Raw genomic sequence first — 18,654 nt, 5'->3', positions numbered from 1 at the left:
GTGGATGCTTGATGTGCATCTTATATTGGGAGACAGGGACAGATTCAAATAATTATAAGAAAAAGATGGTCCTTTTACTTCTAAAGGATTTTATCTTTTTCTTATAATGATTTGAATCTCGAGTGTGTTAAGTGCTAAAATATACTATTTTGTTTATTTATTTATTTATTTATTTATTTTTGCTTTTGGCATACTCTGATAGCATAATCTGCCTCCTCCACTTGGTGCCCTTCCACTGTGCTGAGCTACAACTTCCATTATCCCAGTGCAATACCTGGAGGAAATCATTGTGTTGGGCTACAACTTTCACTATCCCCAACGTAATACCTAGAAAATACAGTATGTCATGAGTGTGCTATTGAATTTGCTCAGAAATACATCCCACTGAGTTCAGTGAGATTTACTCACAAGTAAGTGCAAATGCAGCTGCAACCTTTGACTGGTTGAGTGGTTCATTCCCAGTTTTTAGGATGATCTGGTACTGCCTGTCGGGGAAACCAGAAAAAGAATATCAGCTTCTATCCCAGCCTAGGGTTCTTAGGGTTCGTAGGAAAAGCCGGGACATGGTTGAACTGTTTAAAAAAACCAACAGACATTGAGGCAAAGAAGTGATTCCCTCTTGCTATTTCTTCAGTTATGTAAAAAGCGGCTCTAAGACATCTTAGCTCCCAAAGAAGCCTGTTTATTTTATCAGAAAAATGGGATGCTAATTGCTACCCTTGCTCTTCCTCGCCTCTGGAGTGGTCCTTAGCCGCAGCGATGGTGGTCCCCTAGACAAAGATGTTTGAGGCCCACAGAGTGCCTTGGCCTCTGCTGCTCCCTAGCTACCATATTAACTTTGCCAAACCCAGCCAGACAGCCCTGTAATGGTTCCGCCGGTGATGGTATTGCTAGTCGGGAAAGCAAAGCAGCTGGTGGCTCATGCCCAGGCTTGAGCTGCCCTGCTGCAGGCCTGGGTGTGGGAGGATTAGCAAAGGCTCCATTGGAGACAGCACTCCCTCCTTGTCAAGGGAGGGGCAAAAGAGCTCAAGTCAAGGCTTCTCTCCTCATAACAGGCAGAAAAGAAGCCAACGTGGCCAATGTGGGTGAAATGTCAGGCTTGACAAAAGGTGAGGCCAGCCAGGCATACAGACTCGGATAGGAGAAGGTGTCCCAAATAGATCTGGCTGTATTTCTGATGCTCTTGCAGCTGCAGTAAACAGAATCTGGTGTCTCTCTGCCTGCCTTTCAGAAATGCTTATGGTAATTAAATGCTATGCAAGCAGCATCCCTTGGCATGATAGGAAGGACTCATTATAATTAGCTTGATTTCTGAGATACTGAAGCAGAGCTTCAGAGCAGTCTTCTGACTCAACCTGGGTATGGATGGCAGGACTGGATTGCATGAAACTGATTCACGCCTCAATCAGTTGCAACCTCTACAGCAGTGCCAAACAACATCAGTCTAGATTCAGGCCTAGCTTTGGGACTGAATCTGCTTTTAGTGTCCCTGATGAACCTTTATTGGACCTTTATTGAAAGAAGGACATGGGGAATAGCTGAACCTGTCACTCTTGCTGAGTCTCTTTGCAGCCTTTGAGACCTTCAGCCATGGTATCCTTTCTGGACCAGGCCAGTGAGTTGGGAGGGAGCTGAGGTTCTGGAGAATAGCAACTGGGAGACTGTTGTTCAGTTTCTTGGCAGTTGTGCTATAGAATGCTACACCATAATATCTTATCCCCACTTTAACATCTTGGACTGTGTGAAGATGCTGAGAGAAGTCACCATGAGATTTGGAGAACATTTTCAACTGCATACCATGGCACATTTTCTGTTTCCTTGTCACATCTAAATTGGGACATGGCTATGCAGGAAACAATGGTAGACTAGAGGAGGGAGGATCAAGGACAGATCTGACAGATGGAGACCTTGTATCTGACTGCTTTTTAGATAAGGAAACTATGGAGATTAGTGCACTCTCTTTTAATGTGCCTTACCCTGACTGGACAAAGGTGCATTATTTTAAAACAGCTAATCGCATTTGCCCGTGGTTGGGTGAATGAATCCCATATGCAGCCGGGTGTTAGGCGGGTTTTGAAAAGGTGTGCGATAAGTCCGGCTGGCAACCAGGCTGTAAATGAGATACATTTGCCCGCCCATGGGCAAATGTGATAAATCACCATTTTAAAAATAAATGTGCCTTTATCCCATTAGAGATAAGGCAGTTAAAAGCAGAGTGCACTAATCCTATGTTACTTATTCTTGATGGGATTGCACTTCCTCAAAAGGAGCAAATGTATAATTTGAAGGTATTCTTGTTGCTAATGCCAAAATGGCTCAGTCACTCAGATTGCCTTTTAAGCAGCTCCTGCTGATCTTTGACTAGGATAGTTTGACTACAATGTTCCAGAGTTTAGTACATCAAGCTTGATGATTGCAATGCACTCTGTATGGGGTTGCCTTAAGGCTGATATGGACGTCTAGCTGGACTGTGAGTATCACAGTAGTTGCTGATTTGCTTTTTAGCCAGGTTGAAGAATTTGATCTTGGTACATAGGCTCTAAACACTTGGAGCCTGGTTATCAGAAAGACTGTCTTAACTTTTGTCAGATCCTGTGTTCCTTAGGTTGCCCATAGAGGCCCACCTGGTGGTGCCACATGTTCTTGAGTTGCCCTCTGTTGTTTGGAGTAGGAGATTTAGCGTGATGGCACCCATTCCATGAAATAGTAATGTTTGCTTGTTATGCAGACATGCTATGACAATTATTGGGGTGAGTTGACTCTTAGTTTTGTCGTTGGGTGAGGGTTTCGGTACATCTATCTTGGCAAGCCTTCATGGTACAGTTCAGCCTACTATATATTTCCATTTCAAACTGGCTTCAGGGCAAGATACGGAGTTGAGACTGCCATGGTTGCCTTAGTTGATGATCTCCATCTGGGCATCGACAGGAGAAGTGTGGCCCTGCTGGTGCTCTGGACATCTTAGCAGCCTTTGAAACCATCAACCATGGTATCCTTCTGGAACCTGAGAGAGCTGGGAATTGGAGGCACTGTGCTCTACCGATCCTATATCTCAGGTAGATTCCAGATGGTGGATGCTGGGAGACAGTTACTCCCCAAAAAGGACTTAAAATCGGGTATTTCCTAGGGCACTATCTGTCTCCCATGCTGTTTAACATTTACATGAAGCCGCTGGGGAGAACATTCAGAGACATGGGGTGCAGTGTTATTATATGCCAATGACATCCAATATGGTGCTCTATGTCTCCGACTGCTGCAGTAACTAAGGATGGCATCTCTCCTCTGAACGTCATGTCTTGGGTTGGTAATGGGCTGGATGAGGGAAAAACAAACTCAAGCTGAATCCAGAGAAAATGGAGGCACTTGCTATAGGTACTCCAAGTCCGGGGTGGGAAATTTGTCAACCTGTCCTGATGGGGTCACACTTCCCCTAAAGGACAAAGTTTGCGCGTTGGAAGTACTCCTGGACTCAAACCCTACAATTGTCATCTATGTAGATGCGACGGCCAGAAGTGCTTGTCATCAACTTCGTTTGATACGCGAGCTGCATCCTTACCTGACCGTAAGGGTCCTAAAAGCAGTGGTACATGCACTGGTAATCTCTCGTTTAGATTTCTGTAATGCACTCTACTAGGACTATCCTTGGCCAGGTTCGGAAGTTTTCAATTGGTTCAAAAAATGGCAGTCAGTTGGTCACTGGTACATCTAGGTCTAACCACATAACACCTGTTTAAAATCTCTCCCATTGGTGCTGCTAATTACCTTCCAGCACAGTACAAGGTGTTTGGTTATTACCGTTAAAGCCCTACATTGCTTGGGACCAAGTTACTTGCAGGAACGCCTCTCCCTACACAATCTGCCCCACACTCTCAGAACATCTGGGAAGAATTTAGCAAACCACAAACATCAGACTGGTAGCAACTTCCCAAATAACTTTTACTGCTGCTGCTCCAAAACTGGAACGGCCTGCGGACGTGATCTGTCTTATCACCCACCTTGGATGCTTTTAAGAAGGCATCTAGACAGATCTCTTCTGGCAGGCCTATCCATTTCATTATATATAGGCTATCCACCCATTTAATACTTCACCTCTTGACGATGATTACTGGCAATCTTATTGTTAAATTTTGTATTGTGATAGAGTTAATTTTAATTGTATATTAATTATTATTGTTGTTGTATTTTATTGAGTGCACTTTGTATGTGTTTACAGTATTAGCTTGTAATCCCACCTTGATCCACAGGGAGAGCAGGAAATATAATTTATTTATTATTATTATTCCATCTTCTCTCTGGTTTGTGTTGATATGTGTATTGATTTTAAGGTTTTTTAGTACTGTATATTTATTATAATTGTATATAGTTTTGAAATCTTTAAATATAAGTGCTTTTATATTTCTTTGCAATAAGTGTATTTATTCATGTACACAGTTTGTATAAAATACATTTAGAAAACATTTGGTTTTTTGAAAATGTTATAGTCCTAATCAGTATCAATTATTGATTTATTAAAATATTTATTTTCTGGCCAAAAAACATAATTTAAACAGACTAAGAATGTACCTAAAATATCAGTTAGAAAACGGCTGAAACAGTTTAAAACCATGTGGATAAACTGGGGAGGGAGGGATGAAAGGCCCCAAAGGCTTTAGTAAAACATTTTTTAGATTTCATAAGGAAGCAAAAACCTTCTTTTATTTCTGGTCAATTGAAATGTCATCTTTGTGCCCTGCATGCCATGACTACCTATTTAGTTAGATCAAGCTGGGGAATGTATTTCCACTCAAGAGCCAAATTTGGTTTCTCAGGGATGTTGGTTGGGACCAGGACCAAAGATTGGGACTCAAAATACCAGCCTACATAATGTATAGCTCTTGGTGGCAAGTAACTACAGGAGACATATTTCAACCTTTTAGCAGAGGCAAGGCAAGGAAAACAGAAAAAAGTTGAAATCATAAAGATGGGAAATGGAGAAGCACAGAATTGGACAAACTGAGTGTTTGGGAGTGGTGACTTTGGCCATAGAGCCTGAGGTTTCCCTACCATTCGGTTATATCATGATATATTTTGCAGATATTTTGAGAAGGGGAGCTGCTCAATGAAATTCAGTGTTCTAATTCTATTGACTAGACTTGACCTGCTGACTTTTGCCCATCACCAATCTCTCTGCAGCCCACAAATCCTGCGCGAGCTGGTTTGTGTTTCCATTTGGAGCAAATCCTTGGTGGATATACTTGGCTTCATCAGTGCCTGCCATTTGGTCATCATCCTCATCTTCATGGATCAGCAAATAACAGCTGTGATTCTCAACGCAAAGGATATAAGCTTCAGGTCAGTGCTGGGCTGGACAATTCATAGCTCTGTAGCCCAGGGACAGCTTCTCTCAATACATGTTGGCATAGAAAACATAGATTTTTAGAGGAATAAGAGGGCTGCTAAGCCAAAACCTCTGTTTCAAAGCAAAATAGTTTGTACCTGGTAGTTTACTTCACAGGTTGTATGCATGTAATATCACCGCTGCATTCTAGCTGCAGCCAGCAAAGCATGGCTTTTCAATTATTAGGTTGGAAGAAACTGAAGGGATTGAACATAAGGTTTTGCCACTGCCTGTCTCCCTGTTCTCTCTGCTGGATACAGCACCAAGATCTCATTTTCTGCATCCTGCATCTCATCACTCCTGATACTTCCCAACACAAGCTGTGACAGTGGCCCTTATCACATGTGAAATTGGAATCCAATTGAAAGCCATTCCGAAGAGAAAGGGAAGCAGAGTCAATTCAAATCCAAGCAATTCACATGATGAATATCACACATGAAGAGTGAAATTGTGGTCATTCCTAGGGCAAAGCGAAGCAAGTACAAAATAAATTATCACACCAGTTACATACCATGCTGATTCACCAATTCAAAATTGGGACCCTTGCGCATGTTCAGTGGGGCTCTGAACACATGTGAACCTTTGCACTTCGGGGTGAAAAAGGGGCAAATTCTGGTTGCATTTTCTTGTGAATGCTAGCCTCATGTGAATGATGGCTTCACATTTCTTCCTCCCTTCTATTTTCCCATCCCTGGCAGCCAAATCTAAGAAGGATCCTCCATGTCAGAGCCCCCATCCATTTCAAGCCACACTCTACATCTATCCTCCTGCCATTCACCTCAAGCTTGAGGCAGGGTACCCAAAGGAGAACAAGGCACTGCAAAATAATATAATAATAATATATAATAATAATATAATAATAATATAATATACCTCCCAAATAATACAATTATTATTATTATTATTATTATTATTATTAATATTATTTTGCAGTGCCTTGTTCTCCTTGGGTACCCTGCCTTGAGCCTTGAGGAGAGGCAGGAAAGAAATTATTAATTATTATTATTATTATTATTATTATTAAAGAAATATTATGCAGCCTCCGTGCAGGAAGCAAATGGAGCAAAATTGCAGCACTGCATCATGGGAAATTTGCCACCTGGAGGTTTGGGGGGTGGTAACAGGAACGAAGCAAAGTTGCATTCCACACTGGACCAATTCGGATTGAAATCGAAGTGAGCTTAGAAACAATTTTTGTGAATTCGCTTTTTACTGAATTCACAAAAATCCGGAGTCACTTTGGATTGGCTTTGGATCTGGCTCGGAAGTACTCCCCATAGAAAGCAATCACGTGTGATAATAAATCACGTTTTAACATGAATTCACATGGTTGGACCAGGAGAGACTTCGGATGGAGCTGCAAAACCCATCATGTGATAAGGTCCACTGGCAGATGTCTCTGTGGTTTATTGAACTTTATTATCACTCCTCATCTAATATTTTTTCCTTAGCAAATTTTTATCCCTTTTTTAATGGTCTCTGTACAGTCAGACAAGATAAGATAAATTTGTCAAAGGGGAAACCTTTACCTTTACCTTTTGTAGGAATACATATAACTCATAATTTGTATTCTAAATGTTATGCTGTATGCTTCATTCATATTTTTTGAACTTTTGGTTCTTGCCAGTGTTGTTTTCTTTTAGATGTTGGCACAAAGAGGTGCAGCTTTAATGCACTCACTGTCTTGTTTTAAGCTATAGAATATTCAGGTTTATAAGGATGGAATGCAGTTTGACATATTTGGTATAATTACCTATACCTTTAACCTTCTTTTGTTTCCCACACTATTATTTCTTGTTATTTAACATGTAGTATGCTAATTATATTTTATTCATATGAATTAATACTCTTTTGCCTGTTTAGTTACTCCCATTGGTATTAACTCTCTCTCTCTCTTTCTGGGTGTATGCTTTTTCTTAAACCTCAGTGATGGGAAAGGATACGTTTTGGACTAGAACTTGCGGAATACCCAATCTAGCATGGCCATTGGCCAATGGATATTCTGGGTGTTGTGGGGGGGAGTAATGTTTCCAATTTCTGATGAAGCTAATATTCAAAGTGTGGGGGTTTGCAAAATGAGCAGAGGATGTTCTACAGAGAGGTATGGGAGAGCAGAAGACTGAGTGGTACCTGTACCCATATAGAGCACTTAAACAATGGAACCTTCCAAGAACAGCATATTTCAGCGTCTTTTAAAAGTACCTTTATATCCTTAATGCTTTAAAAATTACTTCAGAACAAATAAATTTAAATTCTCAGACATTTAAATGTTACAGTTTTTGCAAAGAGACTTCTGTAGAGGCAAAATGTGATACTTCTCTGCTGCAGAGGAAGAATGTACCCCTTGCCTTTTTAAAGCAAGACTGGGCACGTGCAAAACATGACATAAATTTGAAGGCCAGTTGTGTTGCTCCCCTGAAAATCCTACCCACTCCTGAAGCAGTTAGTACATCTGATCCAACCTCCCGGGAAGTTCAGTCTCTTTCCCATCTACTCCTCCCACAGAAGTTTGTACTACTTAAGACAACTAGCAATACCAATTAAGCATTTTCCACATTCTCTGCAATAGAGAGTTTATCAGTTACTTTCCCCAAGCATTCTATGGTGTAACGTGCTAGAAGATATCCATGCTGCACTGTGTAAGATGGAACTGGTTCCTCTGGTTGGATTATATGTGGGAGTGACTGGTATTTCTCTGATGTTTGGCCTCTCACCCTAGTTTGGGTTTACCTGGCCAGGCCACTACCTCCTCCTCTTCCTCCTGTTCCAGTGAGAAACAAATGTTAAGTTCAGTTGATCAAGACATGTAATATCTCAGGTCACATGAGGACTGAACCAGTTTCTCTCAGATCAGTGGTAGAACAAGTGGACTAACAGGCCCAATATAGATGAGCAGCCACACCAATAGAACACATGTTTTAGACACTAAAAGCAAAATTTTATAGCATAGTTAAGAGTTTGGGATTAAGACATGGGAGATTTAGGTTCTTATCCTCAATGAGTCATTAAACTCACCGGGTGACTTTGGACTGATTTTTCTCTCTCAGCCTGACCTAGTTCACAAGGATGTTATGAGGATAAAATGGGGAGGAGTAGATCTGTATATGTTGTCTTGAGCTAATTGGAGCAGGGATGGGATATACATATAACTAAGATGGTTGTTCTGTTGCAGAAGGGGGCAGGATTTCACCTGGATTTCTTCTGTGTTTCCCTTCTGATGATCCTTACTTCTGTCATGGGCTTGCCCTGGTATGTGTCGGCCACAGTCATCTCTCTGGCCCATATGGACAGCCTTAAGAAAGAGAGCACCACTTGTGCTCCAGGGGAGCAACCAAAGTTTCTTGGAATCAGGTAATGTGAGGCAGCAGGTGACTCCTTTTGGGTAACCTAAATATGGATTTTTGTTATCCTTGATCCAGGCGGGTTACAGCAATAAAAATACAGAGAATACAATCAAATAAAATACAAAAAATAAATACAATACAATACAGTACAATACAATACAATAAAAGAGAGTGACATGAGTTACAGAATACACAGTTAGACCTGATGGAATTGGGCCTGTCTTTTTCACTCCCTCCCAGGTATGATGATGACAGTAGGTACAGAGGGAGGGTTCTTCTTCTTGAAGCAAGAATTTTATTTTAATTCATTTTAATTTAATTCTTCTCTTTAAATTTAAGAGAAGAATTGGTGGACAGAGTGACATAAGTCACAGTAAACAGGGAGAGGAACTAGGTAGGGAAGGCCTGCCGGAAGAAGTCCGTCTTAAGAGCCTTCTTAAAGGCTGTAAGAGTACAAATGTGGCGGATCTCCTCTGGCAGGTCATTCCATAGCTTCGGAGCAGCGGTGGAGAAGGCCCTCTGGGCAACTTTGTGCTAAACAGTTCTTGGTTTATAAGAAAAGATGCACGAGTGGTGTCCATTCTGTTTTTGACTAGAAGTATACAGTGTAAATGTCACTGGTGTGATGCTTGCATTCTGAAATATAAAGGCCTAATTCCAAAAGCTTTCTTCCTTTCAGGGAGCAGAGAGTGACAGGACTGATGGTCTTCATTCTCACAGGATTATCTGTGTTTTTGGCACCAGTACTCAAGGTAACAAAATAATTTAGTATTTCTACTTGAGCAAAAACCTGAATGAATATTAGTGCTAGCTAGTGTCTGGAGAGATCACTGAATCCTTGACAGAATCCTTTAACATTTTGAAATCAAATCATTGTAATCTACAAATTATTTAATAGATACACTGCTGCCCTTTTTCTCATTATTGTGACTTCATTTGAAGTTCCAGATTATTTTTCTGTGTTGAATACTCCCATGGCTTGGCTAAACTTGGAATACCAGAAATTCTGCATAATATACTTCTAGAGAGAACTAGAACAGGATAGGAAACAGCCTTTGGGCTTGTTCTGCTCATAAAACAGTCAAGAACATTCAACCTCTCCTAGATCAGTTATTGCAGCTGCAGACTTAGTACTGTTTGAAAAATGGCTCCTGTTGCTGAGGAAAAGCAACCATTGCTACCATTGCTAAAATTTACTCTTATTAAAGGCACAAGAGTCCTGTCCTCTTTTTGCACTTAACCAACCTAAAGCTGACTTGAATAGTAAAGTTTTATAGAACATAGTTTTTAATGAAAGCCCAGTGTAATTGTGTAATGCTTGTGCTTTGGATCTGATTTTTCAGTTTATCCCAATGCCTGTGCTATATGGCATTTTCCTCTACATGGGTGTGGCTGCACTCAGCAGTATTCAGGTAAGTAAAAAGGATTTAAAAAAAGCATCTTTTGGATTGTGTGAGAAGGAGGTATTCTGAGTTTTGCTGATCTCTAGCTCCATCATTGGAGTGACCCCATTGTACAGTGTAAAATGAGACACAATGCCAACACTGGAGGTGTCTACAAGGAAAACCTTGTAGTCTCTCTCTCTATAGGCTCCTTTTTAAAGTGTTGTTCGTAAACAAGGCAAAAAAGAAAAGCATACATGGTGATTTCAAAAATAAAAAAGGAGGGGGGCAGTAGCCCATCTGAAGCATGAGAAGAGGAGAAAGACATGCTTGATCCAACGTTTGATTAACTTGCATTCATATCTGTAACGTCAGCTGGGAGGAGGTCAACACACAGTGAAGGAATTGACTGTGAGCTTTCTCCTTACATCATTTTTGTCTTTCCTCACAGACACATTAAAATCACTGTAACTGTGCCCTTAAAATGAGTGTTGCTTGAAAATAAAATCATAATTTTGAAGAACTTCATATACATTATCTCAGTAATCTTTACAACAGCCTAATGGTGTAAACCAGTAGTGTTATCCACAATGCACATGGAAGGGCTGTGATTTGGTGACCAGTGGTTTACCTAATGTCGCTAACAAGTGAACTTTTGGCTCTGTCAAGACCTGACCCAGGCACTTCCAGCTCACTCTTAGTCACTACACTGCAGTATATTTCTATTGGAAGGCACACCTGTTTCACATCGAATAATTAACATTTTCAGCAGCCACTCCAGCACCGTGAATTTTCTTACTTTAATAAAAAGCAGTGTACTTGACCTTAATCCTATTGTTGGTTTTAATGAGAGTAGACCTATTGAATCAATGGGTTTTACCCACAAGATGACTCAACAGCAAACACTTTCTTCAGTGGGTCTGCTTTAGGTGGGACTAAGCCATTGGATTCCAGCCATGGTGACAGTTTGTTCCCCTCTAGAAGTTCCCACATGGAATATTCAGTGCCTACAAAAGGGTTTTCTGTTTGTCTCTTGTTCTCACATATTCCAGTTCACAGACAGACTCCAGCTCCTGCTGATGCCTGCTAAACATCAGCCTGACTTCATTTACCTCCGCCATGTTCCACTCCGTCAAGTCCATCTCTTCACCTTCATTCAGGCCCTTTGCCTAGCTGTCCTATGGATCATTAAGTCAACTGCAGCTGCCATTATTTTTCCATTAATGGTAAGATTTTTAGGGGGTATTTATTATTTTATTTTATTTTATTTATATGCTGCTTTTTCCTGAATGAGATTCAAAAAGGCTTATAGTATAAATTAAACCGGAGCTGTTAAAACAATATAAAATGCAAATGCTTAAAAAAGCATTGAATAGCACATTTAATTAAAACACTATTTTTAAAACATTAAAATTTGAAACAAATAAAAGACTTAAAATGCGCAATGAATATTAAAACAGCACACTCAATTATACATCACTCCACCCTGGTTAGCCAAGACTAAAGGCTTGTTTAAACAAAAACGTCTTTGCCTGTTGCTGAAAAGGCATCAGGGAAGAGTCAACTTAAACCTCTCATGGAAGGGAGTTCCAAAGCCTAGGAAGAGCCAACAAGAAGGGTCTCCCTGGTGTCCCAACTAACCAAGCCTGGAAGAGTGGTGGGACGGAGAAGAAATCCTCACCCAAAGATTGTAAGAAGCTGGCCATATGGGGAGATATGAGCTTACAAATAGTCTGTATAGGGCTTTATAGGTCAAAACCAGCACTTTGAATTGTACTGGGAAACGGAGTGGTAGCCAGTGAACTTGTTTCAGGAAGGGGAAAAAACGTTATAGCATTAACATGTTGAATTGAGTCAGATGGCTCACTGGTACCCAGTGCAGAGATTTCAAAACATGCCTAACATGGTCACTTCTCCTTTGTCCTGTCAGCACTTGCGCTGTAGCATTCTGCATTTGTTGCAGCTTTTAGATGGTTACAAAGAGTGCGTTGCAATAGTCCAACTTGGAACTGTTCAGTCTTTATTTGATTGGCATCCCTTTTTAATTTGAATTTATGTGCTAAGACTGAGAGGTTCTAAAATCTAGGGCAACAAGGTCTAGCATGGTACATGGTCAGATCCCTGGATTTGTATTTCTATGGTGCAGTCTGTTGCTGCCGATGAGTAACTAAGAAAGGGGCAGGGATGTACATCCTACAGCAAATATAGGCCTCCCTCTCTGTGCCTTTGAAGAGGGAGGTGTAATTTTTTAAGGATTTTTTCCTTTCCCCTCTGTTTGTCTCAGTTTGTCCTGTTCATTTTCTTGAAACAAACTAATCCTTTGGAAACATTATGTAAATTATTAATCCTCCTGCTTTTCTTCCTAATTTTGTGTAATTTTGTTTTGGCTCACAAGCTGCTGGCTCTGGTGGGTGTTCGGAAAGTGATGGAATACATCTTCCCGCGACATTACCTGGCATGGTTGGATGATATTATGCCAGAGAAGGAGAGAAAAGAGGAAGAGGAAAAGCTGAAAAGGAAACAAGATCAGGATGACAGTGACAGCGAGGATGTGAGCATGATTCTGGGGGACAGTGAAGACTGGGGAGGGGGCTGCACTGGGTAAAAATTGCATGCTCTCCCCACCCCCAACCTCAATATGTCAATGTAAGTTAGCAAAGAAGGAAGAAATGTAACTTGACTGTATGCAAGGAAGGACTGGCTTAATCTCCTTGCTGCTGGTTTAAAGCAATTCATGAATACTAGTCCCTTTCTGAGAAGATCCCTTGGGAGGAGGATGGACAGTGAAGGAGCAGAGTAATTTTCTGGCATTTCATCTGTGAATTAATGCCACATTGCAAAGGTCTTGGGTTTGATATTGTGACTTAGGTAGACTTGGTAAGCATCAAACTGCAGAAACACATCACCTGCCAGAGAAAGATATCTTACCTTGCACCCTCATGTAATGCTTTTGAGGACTGTGAGAATGAGAGTTCCTTTTATATTTTGCCTTGCACTGCTAGTTCATTTTGCCATCTTCTCAAATGAGATTCCAGTGGTCCCAGAGTCTATTACCTTATAAATCATTGAACAAAGGACTTGAAAGCTATACTGTCACAAGATTTGAGCGCAAATTCTCTGAGAGGACTAGGTGGCAGAAGTAAGCTATACATGTGCAGGATTTGCACATAAACGTGGATCAGCTTTGACCCTTAGGGGACTTGGTTTGTCGATGGGGCTGATCTTTTCCAGCCACAGGAAACAATGCTCTTTCACTCTTTAGTTTTACTCAGCAGTTCACTGAAAGCCAACATTGCTTTGAAATTCTAGAGTGTCACCTGGATCCCATTCTCTATCCAACTTGGTGTTGCAGTTTGAGAATTGTAATAGAACTCTGGAAGACCAGGGTCCAAATTCCTGCTAAGCCATGAAACCCACTGGGTGGCCTTCAGTAAGTTATACTGTCTCAGATGAGGGCAAGGCCAAACTCCCTCTGAACAAATCTTGCCGAGAAAACTCTCTAATAGGGTTGTCTTAAGGTCACCATAAGTTAGAAATTACTTGAAGGCTCACAGAAACATCAAGAGATGAGGATAGGCAAGAAGACTTGGAACACCCCTAACCTATCTGAGAATTTGACCCTTGGTCCCCTTTGTCCACTGTGTCTCCTGTTGCTTTGTCCTTTTTAAAGTGGCACTTTAAGGACAGGGGAAAATAAACCCAAAGCCTGATCAAGTGTGTGCTGTATTTACTGTCATTTAATTAACTTCTTTTTTGACCTATGGCTTTTTTTTTTCAGTCTGAACTAATGTACCAAGAAAAAGGACCAGAAATCAACATCTCTGTGAACTAGAGGAATTGATATTCACCAGTGGACCAGGCAAAAAATAAATATGTCTAATATGTAAGTCTTTCTGTCTCCATCTCAGACCGCCCCCCCCCCCCAACCCGGCAGTCAGTTAGGGACTACAGAGAGGATTGGCCTAGCCACAAAACTGGAGCAAAGTGATTTCACTTTCCATTGCAACCTGCATTTCTCATCTTATTTCTTTCCACAGTAGATCGGCTGAGAAGGGACAAGACAGAATGGCTGTATATTGCCTCTCGACTGGTAGTGCTGGGAGCCCTTGCCTGGAAGCACACTCCAGGACCCTACACACCCTCCAGTGGCAACTGCTGTTGCTGTTTCCAGAGTGAGGTGGTAAGACATGCAGGTTCCATCTTCGCTCGGTACTGCAGATACTGTAAAGTAGGGCTAAGGGCAGAAACAGAGGATAGAGTGCCCTCTCACTGCCATCCTGCATTGGAGCTCCTCATCAAAACTCTGATTCTGCTGTCACCATCATGAATGGACTGAGCACCATCCCTTCCTTGCACTATAGCAGAAGCACAGGAACAGATGAGACAGAACCAGAATGGCCCCATGGGCTGCTTGTCATTCATCATCTCCACCACTTCCGCCCTGATGCTACTCAATACTCATCTTCTGCCATCGATGTTTTCTGGTGTTGCAGTAATTCAGTTTGACTGTAAAGCACTGATGTACTTCTTATCTAATTCTGCTACAGATTAATGGGAACTTTCTGGAGTTTGCAGATATTTTGTGCAAAGCTGCTTTGCAGTAATTGAAACTGGATCGCTAAACATCCATCCTCAAGACTAAGCCCCACTTATCTGAACTGTACTTCTACATCAGTGTGCACCTTTTGACTCTTGCACTGTTTTGTGTTAATTTAGAATTGTTCCTTATTGATTCTGTCCCTATATTTTGTTATTGTAAGTCGTCAGGATCCTGTTAGAATCCACAGTTCTCATTAATGGATGTCTTTAACTTTACTACCAGCAGATATGCATTATTTATAGGAAGTTTCCTCTTTGTTAAAAGCACCTTACCTCTCCTTGCTGCTGTTCACCTCCTTCCTCTCACTTACAAACACAATGAGCAGGAAGTCAAACATTTTATTAAATATTATCTAGTCTATTTCTGTACACATCCATTTTACCTGCTTTTATTCAACACAGTCCTATGATCCCTGGATTGGTATTCTTGAGGCTTTCAGATATATTGGGTTTCCCCTGCTGGGGGCTGAGAGAGAGAGATCCACCCTCGGAAGAGCTGACCTCAGATCCTTTCACCTAGTTCCTGCAGGAACATCAGTAGCCCTTATCAGTCCAACATCAAATAGGAGGGAAAGGGAGGACATTGTGAACAAATGGGGGTGCTGTCTGGGAGAGGGTTAGGATGCAAAGACCCTATAAACATGCCGTTATACTGGCTGGGAACCCATGTCAGCCCTGAAGCTATTGTAAGAAATGTGTAAAAAGGGAATAAATACATCTGTGGAAGGTGAAAGAAGAAAAATGCCACTCTTCCTTCAGTTCTGTCCTGCCAGCATGAACCTAGCAGAGACCTTCAGGGCTCTCCAGGATAAGAGTGAGGTCTGCTCTGCCCACATTGAATTGCAAACATCTCTGTACAACTCAGATGTATTTTGATTTCATAAAAAATATTTTGATTCATCCTCACAATTTGCAAAATATGTTAAAAGCCCCAAAAGTGTGTCCTTTGTTTAGAATTTGGATATGAGAGGAGGTGCAGCATATGAATTGTCATCACTGTGTATGAGACAAGGATTAGTAAGTGTGCTTTTCTAATTTGCAGACAGAATTCCAAGCTGTTTCGTGTGAGTTGTTTCACAGGAAGGAGGCAGATTGTTCTGTGGAATATGACCGACGCATGATAGGTCCAGCGTAAAGATGGAAATCTAACTAAAATGTTCCACAAAATTTTACATAGGCCCTCCTCTAAAGCATAGGCAGTCTCTCTCTTTCTCTACCTTCTGCTCTATATACTTTCCTAACATTACTATGCAACCATGGAAAGTCACAAGGTGCAAATTACTGCAGAATTTCTTTACGGAATAAAAAGGCATAAACTCAAATTCAGAAAAAAAATAATGAATAATCAAACACATATATTCAGATTACAGGATGCAAAACATAAACATAATCAATAAAGGTAAGTTTAACAATATCTGGATCCTGTATTTAACATAATATGTAATACAAACGGTTCAGACAGAGTCCAGTTTTCAAAAAGAACATCCAATTTATCAAACTAAAAGCCCAGTTTTCCAGGATTTTTACAATTCTGGAATATGTTGTTGCTTCTGTATTTCTTCAGAAGGCAAGGCGGAGATGGGCTTGAATAAACCACAACCAAATTTGATTCTTCCACATAAACAAAATTCATATTCAAAATTAAAAGAAAATAGTTGAAAACAGGCTGCTCTTTTCAGGCAGTAATATTCCCATTCTCACCAAAAAAAATGCTGTTATAACCTATTTTTTTGGACCAAATGAGGCAACTTCAAAGAAAATGAGTGAGCAGATCACTATATATACATTAAGTACCCAATAGAGGTCAAGCAAGAAATGCTGAAGAAAGACAATGCGTAGAGTGTGTAGGAATCAAAGTAAGCAGCAAATGCTCATAGTTTAGACACAAAATTTAACACAGCAACAACAAAAAAGCAATTTAAAAGAGAAATAAGACTAGTGCATTCTTTTTTCTACAATTAAAGAAACAAGATACTTTTTACGTATGTCAATGTGGTCATTTAATGAGAAAGAACTAGAATTTGTATCTATTTATTTGATATGATTCTGGAAAACCAAAAGGGACACACTCTGATATCAAGGCACAAAAATACTCAAAAACTTATAGAAAGGCAACCCCAGTTTGTCATTTAAGTCCAAAGGGGACATAAATTTTAGTTTATGTATCCGAAATGCTTTTCTCCTAATCAAGGTATCACTTATTTAGCAAACTGTTGACATTCCTCTATTTCCTGTGCTAAATAAAATATTCCAAAATGAGTACTGTTGTTGCATTCATTTATTTATTCAATTCTATATATAGTCATTAAGGTCTCCTTAGCTAGCATGGTGGTTTGAGCATTGGACTATGACTCTGGAGACCAGGGTTCAAAATCTTTCTGAGCCATGGAAACCTACTGAGTGATCTTGGGTAAGCCACACTCTCTCAGCCTCAAAGGAAGGCAAAAGTAAACCTCCTCTGAACAAATCTTGCCAAGAAACCCCCATGCTATGTTCATCTTAGGGTCACTATAAGTCAGAAATGAGGCAATAAGAAAACTGGACTAAACTACATACTGTACTACATATGTACCATGTAGGTAAGCCTCACCTTTTTGTTTTACACCAAGAAAGCATTTGGAGACCCATTCTGGATCAGGATTAACATGTACAGGTTGTGGAGGTTCAAACCTTAATTGCCCATGCGTCCCCCCCAATTATACTTGTCCCTCCATATTTGAGGCTTTGAGTTTTGCGGATTTGATTATTCACGGATTTTATTAATATGTTGTCCCTAGGAATATCTGGATCCTCCAGTGCAACTCTATGGTCAACTTTAACCAAAAATCACTCTTGTAGCTCCTCCAGCCCAATTCTATGGTCAATGTCTGGCAGATGTTGATCACAGAGTTGCACTGGAGATTCCCAGGGAGGTGTTCTCTCAGGTAAAAACATAATGTTTTCGTTATATGTGGTTTTTCCACATTTACAGGGATCCTGTGTCCCTAACCCCAGTAAATGTGGAAGGATGAGTGTATATGCAGATTGCATGCAGTTGCACAGTGACTCTGTTGTTGCCATCAAGTGGGCTGTGATTTATGGTGACCAAATGAAGGAAAAGTCTCCACAATAATCTGCCATCAACAGCCCTGCCTAAGTCATTTGATTGAGTCTATCCACCTGTAATGCTGTCTTCCTCGTTTCCTACTGCCTTTAATTTCACTGAGTGTTATTTTCTTTTCTAATAAGTCATCTTATAATGGATCCAAAGTAAAATAGCCTCCATTCAGTTATTTTGGCTTCTAGAAAGAGTTTAGCTTTGATCTGCTCTGGAACCCATTTGATCCCAAAATGGGATTACCTCTCCATGGTGATGGGAGTGACTGCAAAGATAATTCAAATAGTCTGGATAAACATAATGAATGATTAGATAATATATAGTTTGAGCCCATGTAGGTGTTATGTTCTGTCTACACTAGTGAATGTGACATAGTCCTATGAGCAGAAGAATAATTCATCCGAACAGCCTTCTATTTTCTTTGAATCTTTTTAAATAATTTAATTCAGGTTAAATTTAAATAGAACTTGTAAACATGTCTCAAACTATTAGTGCTTTAGCTTAAATTTAGAGCTTAAGGGGGGGAAACTACATTCCTAAAATGACATGACTAAAAAGAGATTATTTTAATTTTTTTTTAATTGGTGTAATTAGACATGTAAATGTTTTGTAAATTTTGTGGCCATGTAAAAATCCCTCCTGCTTTTTTTCAAAATAGAAAGAAAAATTGAGAAGATGCGATATTTACTGATTCAATCACTTGTTACTTTAAGATAATTACATGTATTATGTATAACTTTAAATAAAGTTATCATGTCTGGTATATTAAATATACAGTTTATTCAGACTCTGACCATGATGGTCAACCATTAGTGGCATAATTTTCACGCTGATCCTAGCTATGCATGATTATTA

General features: G+C 40.3%; 1 protein-coding gene across 2 annotated transcripts in view; it reads left to right on the top strand.

Annotated features, from left to right (window-relative positions):
• Window positions 1-16,961, top strand: part of SLC4A9 (solute carrier family 4 member 9) — a 55,823-nt gene extending 38,862 nt beyond the window's left edge. Inside the window, exons 15-22 of one of the 2 annotated variants that reach the window (XM_042465439.1) lie at window positions 5,173-5,331; window positions 8,550-8,728; window positions 9,401-9,473; window positions 10,065-10,133; window positions 11,156-11,329; window positions 12,499-12,654; window positions 13,882-13,986; window positions 14,144-16,961. In XM_042465439.1, coding sequence (XP_042321373.1) covers window positions 5,173-5,331; window positions 8,550-8,728; window positions 9,401-9,473; window positions 10,065-10,133; window positions 11,156-11,329; window positions 12,499-12,654; window positions 13,882-13,935 — 864 coding nt within the window. In that variant the 3' untranslated portion in view covers window positions 13,936-13,986; window positions 14,144-16,961. Of the gene's footprint in view, window positions 1-5,172; window positions 5,332-8,549; window positions 8,729-9,400; window positions 9,474-10,064; window positions 10,134-11,155; window positions 11,330-12,498; window positions 12,655-13,881; window positions 13,987-14,140 lie in introns of both variants that reach the window. The other variant, XM_042465438.1, reaches the window with a different exon arrangement.
• Window positions 16,962-18,654: the final 1,693 nt, after the last annotated feature.

This window comes from Sceloporus undulatus, chromosome 4, assembly GCF_019175285.1.
Source record: "Sceloporus undulatus isolate JIND9_A2432 ecotype Alabama chromosome 4, SceUnd_v1.1, whole genome shotgun sequence".
Taxonomy (NCBI): Eukaryota; Metazoa; Chordata; class Lepidosauria; order Squamata; family Phrynosomatidae; genus Sceloporus; species Sceloporus undulatus.
Note: the sequence above shows the minus strand (reverse complement) of the source record. Positions and strands in the feature narration are given on the sequence as shown.